A 13,108-nucleotide genomic window follows, 5' to 3' on the forward strand; every position below is an offset into this window, starting at 1 on the left:
TGGTGTGTTCTAGTGAAACACCCTGTTTCCAGATTGAGTTTGCGTTAGTGCTTGCTCTGTCTATACTAAAATCACAATAAAGATGCACAAAAAATAAAAAAAACCCAAGAGATGTTGTAGACCAGGGCATTTAGCACTAAAAACACCCGAATAAATAAATTTTTAAATACAGCACCTAGAGACTTGCAGTTTTTTGCATTATGTTCAGAATGACGTCAGGAAAAAAGTCTACTATTCAAAAATGGGTGGAAATGCATAATTGCACTGTAAAGTGCATAAAATGCATCCAAAATTGCATAAATATAAAAATAAAGTCAAAATCAGTATACTAAGGAACAAAATTTATTATTTGGGTGGTTTTTGGGGTCACTGAATACGACTACGCCATCAGAACTGATTCCCGGATCACGTGGTGCCCAAGGTCACGGCAAGAGACGTCATCTTCTGGAGTTTCGATGGTTTTCGGCATTAAATCGATGCAAACGGATTACTCAGAAGGCTTTTAGGGGTCGCTAAATACGAATATGATATTAGAATTGGCCTCCGGAGTACATGGTGCCCAGGGTCGCACGTCATCTTCTGGAGTTTCGAGGGATTTCGGCACTAAATTGATGTAACTGGACTACTCGGGGGGTTTTTGAGGTCCCCCTAATTTTTGAGATTCTAAGGATAGACCTTAGGATCACCTGGTGCTCCAGAGCCCCTATAAGGGACGTCATCTTCTGGAGTTTCGAGGGCTTTCGGTATCAAATTGATGCAAACGGATTACTTACGGATTTTTGAGGTCGCTAAATACGAATATGTCATCAACACTGACTCCCTGTGCACCTGGAGCCCAGCTCACTGCAAGGGGCGTCTTCTTCTGGAGTTTGAGAGATTTCGGCAGAAAATTGATAAAAATGGATTACTCGGGGGTTTTTGAGTCGTTAAACACGAATATGCCATGAGAACAGACCTCTCGATCACCTGGTGCCCAAGGTCACCGCAAGGCACGTCATCTGGAGTTTCGAGGGCTTTCGGTATTAAATTGATGCAAGCGGATTACTTACGTGTTTTTGGGGTTGCTAAACACGAATATGATATCAGAATTTAACTCCGGAATATCTGGTGACCAGGATCGCTACTAGGGCACGTCATCTTATGGAGTTTCGATGGTTTTCGGCATAAAATGGATGCAAATGGATTACTCGGGAAGTTTTTGAGGTCACTAAACACGAATATGCCATTAGAACAGACCCACCAAGCACCTGGTGCCCAGGGTCACTACAAGGGACGTCATCTTCTGGAGTTTCGAGAAATTTCGGCATTAAATTGTTGCAAATGGATTACTGAGGGGTTCTTGAGGTCGCTAAATACGAATATACCATCAGAACTGAATCCCGGAGAACCTGATGCCCAAGGTTATTGCTAGGAACGTCATCTTCTGGAACTTAGAGAGTCTTCGATACTAAATTGATGCAAACGGATTACTCATAGGTTTTTGGGTTTGCTGAACGCGAATACGATATCAGATCTCAAATGCAGGTCATCTTATGTAGTTCCGAGAATTTTTGACATTCAATTGATGCAAACGGATTACTTACTAATCGGATTTTGTCGTTGTTGAACACGATTGCGTCATCAGAACAGACATTAGAGCACCTGCACGTCATCTTCTGAAGTTTCGAGGGTTTTCGGTACTTAATTGATGCAAATGTATTACTCATGGGTTTTTGGGTTTTCTGAAAATAAATACGCCATCAGAACAGACACCGGAGCACCTGGTGCTTAAGGCACGTTATTTTCTGTAGTTTCGATAGTTTTCGGTACTAAATTAGTGCAAACGGATTACTATTGAGTTTTTGGGGTTGCTGAATATGAATATGCCATCAGACCCAACCCACGCAGCATCTGGTGCTTAAGGCAGGTCATCTTCGGGAGTTTCAAGTGTTTTCTTTACTAAATTGATGAAAACGGATTACTCATGGGTTTCTCAGGTACCTGAACACGAAAACGCCATCATAGACACCGAAGCATCTGGTGCCTAAAACACGTTATCTTTTGGAATTTCGAGAGTTTTTGGTACTAAATTGATGAAAACTGGATTACTTTTTGGTTTTGGGGTTGTTGAACACGAATATGGCTTACATGAGGAATTCTGGAGTACCTATCTAGTGATTACGGTAATCACTAATAATGTCAACACATAATAAAACTCATGTAAAAAAATTAAATAGATTAACATAGTAGAGTTCGTAATCCGTAAACCCAAAAACCCATGAGCAATTCTTTTACATCAATTTAGTACCAAAATTTTTCTAAACTCCATAAGATAATATACCTTAGGCACCAGGTGCTCCGGTGTTTGTTCTGACGGCGTATTTGTCTTCAGCAACCCCAAAAACCTATGAGAAATCCGTTTGAATCTATTTAATGCCGAAAACCCTCGAAACTCCAGAGGATAACGAGCCTTAGGCCCAGATGCTCCGGTGTCTCTTCTGATGGCGTATTTGTGTTTAGCAACCCCAAAAACCCGTGAGTAATCTGTTTGCTTCAATTCAGTACCTAAAACTTTCGAAACTCCAGAAGATGACGTGCCTTAGGCACCAAGTCCTCCGGTGTTTGTTCTGATGGGGTATTCGTGTTCAGCATCCCCAAAAACCTATGAGTAATCTGTTTGCATCAATATAGTACCGGAAACCTCGCCTAGCGGATGACGCCTCTTGCAGTGACCCTGGGCACCAGGTTCTATGATGGTAAGTTTTGATGGCATGTTAGTGTTTACCGACCTCAAAACCACCGAGTAATTTATTTTCATCAATTTAATGCCTAACTTCCTTAATACTTCAGAAGATGACGTCTCTTGTAGTCACCTTGGGCACCAGGTGCACAGGGGTTGTTTGTGATGGCATATTCGTGTTTGGCGACCTCAAAATCCCGTAAGTATTCCGTTTGAATCAATTTAATACCGAAATCCCTCGAAACTCCAGAAGATAACGTCCCTTGCAGTGACCTTGGGCACCAGGTGATCCGGTGGTCTGTTATGATGGCATATTCGTGTCTAACACGACAAAAACCTCCGAGTAAAAATTTTTATCAATTTAATGCCAAAATCCCTCAAAACTCCAGAAGAAGACATCCCTTGCAATGATCTTGGGCTCCAGGTGCACAGGGGGTAGGTTCTGATGGCATATTCGTGTTTAGCGATCTCAAAATCCCTCCAGTAATCCATTTGCATCAATTAAATGCCAAAAACTCTCGAAACCCCAGAAGATGTCATGCCCTAGTAGCGACCCTGGGCACCAGGCACTCCGGAGTTCAGTTCTGATATCAAATTCGTGTTTACCGACCCCAAAAACCCGTGAGTAATCCGTTTACATCAATTTAATGCCGAAAACACCCGAAACTCCAGAAGATGGCGTCCCTTGCTGTGACCTTGGGCACTAGGTAATCCGGTAGTCTATTCATATTCGTGTTTGGCGACCTCAAAAACCCCCGAGTAATCCGTTTGCACCAATTTAATACCAAAAGCCCTCGAAAGTGCAGAAGATGACGTGCCTTGCAGTGACCTTGGGCACCAGGTGATCCAGAGGTCTGTTCGGATGGCATATTCGTGTTTAACTACCTCAAAAACCCCCCGAATAGTCCAGTTGGATCAATTTAGTGCCGAAATCCCTCGAAATTCCTGAAGATGACGTCCGTTACAGTGGCCTTGGGCACCAGGTGATCCTAAGGTCAATTCTGATGGCATATTAGTACTTAGTGACCCCTAAAACACGTGAGTAATCCGTTTGCATCGATTTAATGCCGAAAACCATCGAAACTCCAGAAGATGACGTCTCTTGCACTTACCTTGGCACCAGGTGATCCGGGGATCAGTTCTGATTGCGTAATCGTATTCAGTGACCCCAAAAACCCCCAAATAATAAATTTTGTTCCTTAGTGTACTGATTTTGACTTTATTTTTATACTTATGCAATTTTGGATGCATTTTATGCACTTTACAGTGCAATTATGCATTTCCACCCATTTTTGAATAGTAGACTTTTTCCTGACGTCATCTTGAACATAATGCAAAAACCGCAAGTCTCTATGTGCTGTATTTAAAAATTTATTTATTTTGTGCTAAATGCCCTCGTCTATTGAATATTACGAGGAGCACTCCTATTTGGGAGTGCTCCTCGTAACGTTCAAAGTGTCTTGGTTTGTTTATTTCTAGGGTAATCTTTATTGTGATTTTAGCATAGTTTTATAGAATTAAATACCTTATTTCAATTATTGAAAGGACGTCAAACCAACATACATACCAATGTAAGACTACAATTTCATAGTAAAACACAGACCACTATCAGTAAAGATGTTTTACATCTATGTATTTTATGTTTTATATATAGGGTGAGGCAGATAAAGGGCCTATTAGAAATATCTCGAGAACTAAAGGTAACTGAATTATGAAAATTGGAATAATGGGGTTTTAAAGACTGATCTATTTAATGAAAATATTTTCATCTACATGGTACTTCCGGTTATACCGGAAGTTGCTTAAAACTTCGTTTTTTTAAATGGGACACCCTGTATATTTTGACATTTTTGGATTCTCCTCGATTTCTTCTTTCTTAAAATAAAATGTTTTGTAACATTATGCAGGGTAGGTTAAAAGATAATTACGTTTTCTTATTAATTTCGTAGCAATATTCACACCCTGTAGGATTGTAGTAGTTTGACATAATAAACTCTATTTATGTTCAAATGATTTTTAATATAGTCTACCATTGTTAACAATTATTAGTATACCTAAGTTTTTAATTTTAGTATACAGGGTGGGTCTAAACTCGGAATGAGTATTTTCTGAGTTTTCTTAAATGGAACACCCTATATTTTAGTATTGTAATGAAATGATATTTCATGGTATTATTTCTTAAGCATTCCCTATACCTAACTGCTTGAATTTGTGCTTAATTGTTAATCGCACCAACAATCTTAACTTCGATGGTATTTTGACATTTCAACCATTATTGGCAATTTTAAGTATCAGTCTAGATTAATATGTATTTATTTCCAAAAAATTATTTGTGATTGAATATTTTCACGGCTAACCTAATACAATTTCACATAGTTTGTGTTGCAATTAATGTTTTGCTTGAATCACCAATAACTCACAAATTAAAGCAGTTAGGTATAGGGAGTGCTTAAGTAATTAAAATGTAACATAAAACAACATTTCATTACAATACTAAAATACAGGGTGTTCCATTTAAGAAAACTCAGAAAATACTCATTCCGAGTTTCGACCAGCCCTGTATGCTAAAACGACAAATTTAACTATACCAATAATTCCAAATAGTAGTAGACTATATTAAAAATCATTTGAACATAAATAGAGTTTATTATGTCAAACTACTACAAGCCTACAGGGTGTGAATGTTGCTACGAAATTAATAAGAAAACGTAATTATCTTTTAACCTACCCTGTATAATATAACAAAACCTTATATTTAAAGAAAGAAGTAATCGAGGAGAATACAAAAATGTTAAAATATACAGGGTGTCCCATTTAAAAAAACGAAGTTACAATCAACTTCCGGTATAACCGGAAGTAGCAAAGAGACCAAAATATTTTCATTAAATAGTTCACACCTCAAAACCCCCGTATAACAATTTTCATGATTTTCTTACCTTTAGTTCTCGAGATATTTCTAATAGGCCCTTTATCTGCCTCACCCTGTATATATAAAGGGTTGTCTACAGCTAATGCCGTTTCCCTTCCGTCAGCCAGGACTTACATTTTTTTCGATCTTCCCAGTCTCCGTCTTCCAATCCTTTCTTAGACATGGCTTCGTCGACTTCATTTTTCCAAGATCTTCTAGGTCGTCCTCTTCTTCTCGTTCCTCTTGGGCTCCATTCTGCAACCTTGTTTATCCAAGTGTTTTCTGCTCTGCGTACGTGGCCGTACCATTTCAGTCTTCTCTCGTCTATATATTGCAGGGCATCTTTTTCCACTTGCATTCTTCTTCTTATCTCCTCATTTGTTATTCTGTCTCTTCTGGTGAGACAGCATCTTCTCCAGTATTCCATTTCGGTTGCCAGAATGCTTTTTTGGGTTTTTTTGTTTATGACCCAAATTTCTGCGGCATATGTCATGATGCTTCTTACTATTGTTTGGTATATCATTCTTTTTGTTTTTCCCTTGATGTTTTTATTCCAGATTACATTATGGAGTTGTCTGATGCAAGATCTTGTTTGTCCCAATCTACTTTTTATTTCTGCTTCTGTTGTTCCGCTTTTCGACATTATAAAGCCCAAATATTTAAAATTCTTCGTTCCTTTTATTTCAACTTGTTCTTCTACTTCTAAGTTTTTTACGTCTTCTTCCGATATTACTAAGTATTCCGTTTTCTTCATATTTATTTCCAGGCCCACCTTTTTGTATTCCTCTTTTAGTTTTCTTACCATGTAACTGATATCCTCTTCATCTTGAGCCATCACCACCTGATCGTCTGCGAAACACAATGTGTAGAGATAATCGTCCCTTATCGGTATTCCCATACCCCTACACTTTGTCTTCCAAGTTGTTAGTGCGTGTTCTAAAAATATTTTAAATAGAGTCGGTGACGTTGGGCATCCCTGTAGTAATCCTTTTGTTGTTTTGAAGTTAGCAACTACCTTGTTTCCGATTTTTATATTTACTTCATTTCCACTGTACATGTTTTTGATTGCTTGTGTTAGGTTAGGTGGTATCCCTATTTTAGTCATTGCTTTGTACAGTTCTTTCCTTGGCACGGTGTCGTATGCCTTCCTAAGGTCTATAAACGCCATGTGTACATCTTTGTTCTTAGCTCTTTTTTTCTCTATTGTCTGTTGTATTGTATGGATATGATCTAGACATGATTTCCCTGCTGTAAAACCTGCTTGTTCTTCTCCGATTTTACCTTCTATATTTTTCTCTATTTTGTTCCTGAGGATCCTGCCATACAGTCTTCCCATTGTAGCGATGACCCTGTAATTTTCACAATCTTTTCTTCCATTTTATGTTTTACTTGTAGTAATAATTATAGTTTGGAACGTTTTTGAGTAATTTCTTGATGTTCGTTTAAATTGCCGGCTTGCTCTGTTTTCCTATATTCAAAAAGCTATGGATAAAAGTTCTGGCTGTTTTCGATAATTATTGTACTATATTTGTGTGCTTCTGTGTTAGATTTTTATTAACTGATCTATTAGCTGATGCCTGTTGGTAATAATATCGTTGAATATGTCTTTTTCCACATTTTTTACTAGGTTTTTTAAATTTTTTTCGATTAAGATCTTCGTTGTCTTTAAGGGTGATTTCGGTATAAGAGAGGCGATATTTGGGATCCAGGTTCTCATACAGAGATGTCGAGATTTAAATGTTGATATATAATCCTGCTTTGTCAACTACGAAAAAGCATTTGACACTGTTAAATATTAGAAGCTAATTGTTATTTTGAATGATATTATTTGTCTGTATGGACGGGACATTTGAATAGTATTTACATAGTCAGTTTGTATTGGAATCAAACAGCTGGCATTATATTTAAATGTCAGACGTCGGCATCCGGACCGTGACGAAATTGGCAACTCATATATCTGGTCACTGATCACTGTTATAAAAATTATAAAGGAACGGTAGTACCTGCCGGTTATTTCTAAATCACCGGTAACGAGATCACGTCTTATTACTACAAGTGCCACAAGGCTCTAGTAATTTGGTAATCCATTGTGCCTACATGTTAAATTTTTTGAAATTGTCGTGTATTAGTTTCTGTCAATCGAATTACCGTATTTCTGAAAAATATAAACTTTGAAGTAGTTTAGGTACAATTCACTGTATCAAATGATTTTTATCTTATTTTATTTCAGAATTACAGGCAGCTCTTTTTCTCCATAGTTGTTATTATAGCAATGAAGCAGCTAAAGCTACAATTGATACTTATTTTACTGTCAGAACTTTGTGTCCAGATATTTTTGGATTAAGAACTCTAAATCATAAGCCATTAGAAGAAGCTATAGATACCGCGTAAGTCTGAGTTTAACAATATTAACTAAAAAAATATTAAAATTAATTTTAACTAGAGAGTACCTACCTGTCAAAAATTATTGACGTGTGATTTATTTTTAAAACAACAGCCACATCCAATCATGACAGTAGAATTCTCTTGTCATTAATCCTATTAGTCTGGGCAGATTATCGGAGAATAGGCGATTTTTGGGAAAAGTTATTTACCAGCAATTTTATTGCTGGAATTGAATCTTATGACCATCTATATTAATAAATAATATAGGTATGCAAAGTCCGCAGATAGTGTGCTTCTTTTTTTATAAACAAAAATGGCGCCCGAAAATCGTGTTTTTTTCAATTTTTGCTCTATAACTCCAAAGATTTTAACTTTACACCAAAAACACTCAAATAAAAATTCACCGTAATTACTTCGACGAAAATTTTCGTCGGAAAATTCTTGTTTTTTCAACAAAATCTTTAATTTTCAACTAAAATTTTAGCTAAGTAATTATTTATCAATAATTAAATAGCTTGGTGATGAAAGCTTTTTTGGTATAGATTATATTTGCAGAAGGCGATGGAAATTCAATAAACAGTTTAGCAACAATTAAATTGTTAATTAAAAATTTACGGTCGCTGTAATAACCATAATAATTACGATGCATAAGAATAACTATGATTTTTCTATAAAAGGGCACTATGCCTATCTAATGTACTTTACAGAATTGAAATTTGACTATTTAAGCGGCCTCAGGAATATTTTAAAATTATAAACAATTTTTTGGCTTATAAACAAATAGAATATCTCGGGAAGTATTATATTAAAGTAAACTATTAAAACGGTGTTGGAAAGAACGCGGCATGACGCTTCTTATAAAAGAAAAACGTTTAATGGCGATGAGTGGTTCCTGAGATACAATCGATTAAAGTTGACCAGCATGTACGGCAAAGATATAAACGATAGGTTGGCAATTTTCAAACCATCACCTTTTTATTTCGGTCCTCTTTCTCCACACAAAGTTTCATATCTTTAAAAGATTCCTAACATATATTACTATAATACAGTATGCCCCAAAATAAAGTATACCGAAAATGAAATATATAATTGAACAATTAAATAATTTATAATTTATATCTCTAGAGTGCTAACATTACTTATAAGTAGAGATTATGTGTTAAGTATCACCTCCTTGGATTACAATACATTTTTCATCTCGCTCTTGAAGATTGTTAATCATTGCCTTACAAACATCACTTGAAATTTCATTTATAACTTGACGAATGTTATCTTTCAATGTGTTAAGATCATGCGGAATTGGATCCCTGTAAATCTTTCCTTTAAGAATCCCCCACAAATACGCATCAGGTGGTGTAAGATCGGGTGAATTAGATGGATAAGGGTAATCACTTCCTCTTGATATAAGACGCCCTGGGAAGAAGCGTCGCAGCAAAGCTAAAGTTTCTGCCGCAGTATGCGCTGTGGCCCCGTCTTGTTGAAACCACTGTGAGCGGAATGGTAAATTTCTAGCATGGCAAAACCGGCGAAGATCTTGGTAAAAAGGTGTTACAATGAATTTTCTGTATCGCTGCTGATTAACAGTTACACGTCTGCCATTTTCCTCTAAAAAGTATGGACCAATTATCCCATGACTTGATATGGCGCACCACACTGTCACCTTTTCACTATAATGAGGTCTCTCAATAAACTCTTGTGGCTTTTCAAATCTCAAAAATCGTGTTGTTTGTTTATTAATGTATCCACTTAATGTTATATGGCTTTCATCTGAGAACCAAATATTCATGAGAAAGCTTTCGTTTTCGTAAACCATACTCAATGTTCTCCCGCAGTATTCAACTCTTTCGCGTTTATCAGCCACCCTTAGTTTATTAACCACTTGAATGCGATAAGAAAAAGCTCCCAACTCCTTTGCAGCTCGGTGGACAGTAGACTTACTTAAAGTCTTACTGTCTAAAGACAGTAGACTTACTTTCTCAGGAGAAGCCAAGATTTTATCAAGAATCCTTCTCACATTGTTGTTGTCCCTAGAATTTCTCCTCCTTCCAGATCTTCCTTTTCGTTGGGTAAATATGGAACCAATACGTCTAAATTTCATCACAAGCAACAATATGCTGCGCTTTGTAGGAGATCGTTTGTTGAAACGTTCTTCAAACCTCGTGGAAACAAATTTTAAACTAGGCCCATCATTTCGCCCTACTCCGTATGAGCGAAAATAGGTCTCAACAATAAGTAAATGATTTTTCTTGAGCACTTAAAACCATCATCAATATAATTGTTACACCACTTTTGTGAGCAAACGTCAAATATTGTTTTGACCTATACAAAATACTTCAATCTCTCCATGGCAACTGTGATCAATAGCTTTCAGTTCGGTATACTTTATTTTGGGGCATATTGTAAAAACTATCGATATAAGTGAAAAATGGCAAAAATACCAAAATTCCAATCAAAAATTAGGTTGGAGAAAATGGAATCTCAAAGTTCAAGATCGGTATACGTTAAAAAAATGCATTTTCTCGGCCTTCCTTTCTCGGCTTTTTTCATTCTTTTTTTGCTCCCAAGTAACTCGAGCAGAGCCATCTAACTAATGTATTATTAAATGTCAAAGCGGCTTTTGTTTTGTTATAATAAATTAATTTATTTATAAGAAAATAAAACTACATATTTTTTCCACTTGTAAACTTTTTTTTAGATAAACTTACACAAGTGTACCTTTTAACGTTTAAAATAGAAATTTTCTCATTTGAAAGCTGTATAATTATTTAAACAATCTTTTTTTAAACAGAGTAAAAAATTTTGTTATAATAAATTAATTAATTTATTCATTCTAGTTTTAGTTCTCGTGTGAGTCGGACGTGTCAATAGCCGGTGCTGACGAGTAATCTAAACGCTTTACTAATACGAATAATAAGTATCAATAATTATTAAAATAATATATAGACTAATAACTCGCGTTTTTGTTTCTATTTTTTAATTAAATGAGTGCGGACACGGGCGGTAAACCGCCCCCTGAACCTGATGGATCTCCTAATACCACCCTTAGTAGTCCAGATGTTGAGATGGAATCCCCTAGCAATTTTAAAGGTTTTAGTAAGGCTGAACTCAACCAAACTGTAAGTACTTCCGATCCTATTAAATCTAACGATGACAAACAAAAAGAAATTTTTAAGTATACCATAAATGACCGTGGACCGTTGCATATATATTGTTATATTTCTATTTGATATGAAAATTAAATTTTGATAATTATAAACAAAATTCACTTTAATATAAAATATTTTTAATTTTCTCAACCTCGGGCATATAAATTTAGAACAACCTGTATACAACAAATTGTTATATTTAATTTTAAAAAGTGATTAGAATAAGCGTACGAAACTCGGAACAATGTGCTTAGATAAACAAAGTGAATGACGCGTACCATTATCGTTCTTCTCGGAAGGTCGATCATTAGCCTATGCTAAATAAAACTCAGTGAAATAGATGATAGTTCATTATCGTTTTTCGCGGAAGGTTTCGATCATTAGCCTATGCTAAATAAGACTCATTTGAAAGAGAGAATAGGTCATTAAAATTTGTAAATAGTTAGAAAGTATTTTAGAATGGGAATTAAATATTTTCTTTTGAAATCCATTAAGCATATTTAGAAAGATTAAAAATTGGTTTTGAGGAATATTACGAATGAGAGTTGGTGGTTGAAGATTGATTTGTGAATCTGGAAGGGATATTTAGAAAGTAGGGGAATGGATGAGAAAGTGAGATCGGAATGTTTTGAGCTGTCGAGAAGTGAAGTCGAGTAGTAGACGGTAGTGTACGGAGAGTGAGAAAGCCGATGTAGTTCCGTGAGTGTGGAGTATCTATCGTGGAACGAGAAGTAGGCCAGGTCTAGAGTAAAAGAACCTCCTTGAGCCAAGAGTGTCCCGGTAGCTGATAGCAGTTTCGAGAAAGGTAGAACACAGCATCACGACAGACGCAGGAACGAGAGCTATACGAGCTAGTTTTTCAAAGGAGAACATTACTGGAAGCCAGGACGAGGTTTGATCGCAGCCAAGGATAGCAGGAAACGGGTCTTGTGTGAGGACATTTTCAGTTCACCAGGAAAAGGTCAGTCTCATTTGTTTGGACATGAATGTATGGGTTTTTCGTATTAAATTCCACATAAAAAAATTGAATAACATAATCAATAATATCAGAAAAGCTTCATCAAACTTAAATAGAGTTGTTCCTAATAACTCCTAATAGTTAAATGTTAATAAAAACTTTCAATTGAAAACCAAAAGGAAATAAGATTCCCATTTGTAAATGTTATGTTTAAGAATAATAAGAAATAGCAAATATTAAGCATTGATTGCCTTTTAAATAAAATAAAAAATATTTTGATTATAATTGTAACCCATATGTGTATTTTTTTTACTCTTTTCTTTTCTATCCCGATTAGGAACCATTAAGAAATATTTAGAAGCCACGAAAGTAAGTAATTAATTTATAATTCGCCCTGAGATTGAAAACATATTGATATGTGATCTGGTTAATTAATTAGATTAGTATTAATACATTGATTAAATTAAGTGACATATAAGAATATTATCTCATATCAATAATCAAGATCACATCAACTGTCGTCCAACGTGGAAAGCATTGTAAAGTATTTCTAGTGGCAAATTTGAAGGATAGAAAGAGTAAAGCCGGTATTTGAAAATTTATATGCCAGTGGTAAAAAGTGAGATACTTACATTTGATAACATAAAATTTTAGATCTCTTTAGGTACAAATTTTACATAACTGATTTAATATTTTATTTTTACGATATTTACATTTGATATATTTATTGACAATTTATAATATTTGGGTAAAAAAAAAAGTCGTATTGGTAACATACTAGTAAAATTTCATATTTGGCGGGGATAATACTTCTTGAAAACAAATGTCTGTGACAAGAAGCCAAAGCAAGGATAACAAAAAACAAAAAGAACATTCAGACCAAGAAGATATTTTAGACACGACAATCATGGCATCAGAACAGCAAGAATTATCAGGAATAGATAAATTATTACAAATGATGCAACTCCAGTCACAAAGAATGGAACAGAAAA

The 13,108-nt window shown here is 35.6% G+C and overlaps 1 protein-coding gene across 2 annotated transcripts in view; it reads left to right on the plus strand.

Annotated features, from left to right (window-relative positions):
* The window catches only part of LOC126881964 (alpha-tocopherol transfer protein-like), a 96,043-nt gene that overhangs the window by 42,672 nt on the left and 40,263 nt on the right, over positions 1 to 13,108 (plus strand). For both annotated transcript variants that reach the window (XM_050646711.1, XM_050646712.1), the window contains one exon: positions 7,858 to 8,014. In XM_050646711.1, the coding sequence (XP_050502668.1) occupies positions 7,858 to 8,014 (157 nt within the window). The remainder of the gene's footprint in view (positions 1 to 7,857; positions 8,015 to 13,108) is intronic.

The sequence above is a fragment of the Diabrotica virgifera genome, chromosome 3, assembly GCF_917563875.1.
Source record: "Diabrotica virgifera virgifera chromosome 3, PGI_DIABVI_V3a".
Classification (NCBI taxonomy): Eukaryota; Metazoa; Arthropoda; class Insecta; order Coleoptera; family Chrysomelidae; genus Diabrotica; species Diabrotica virgifera.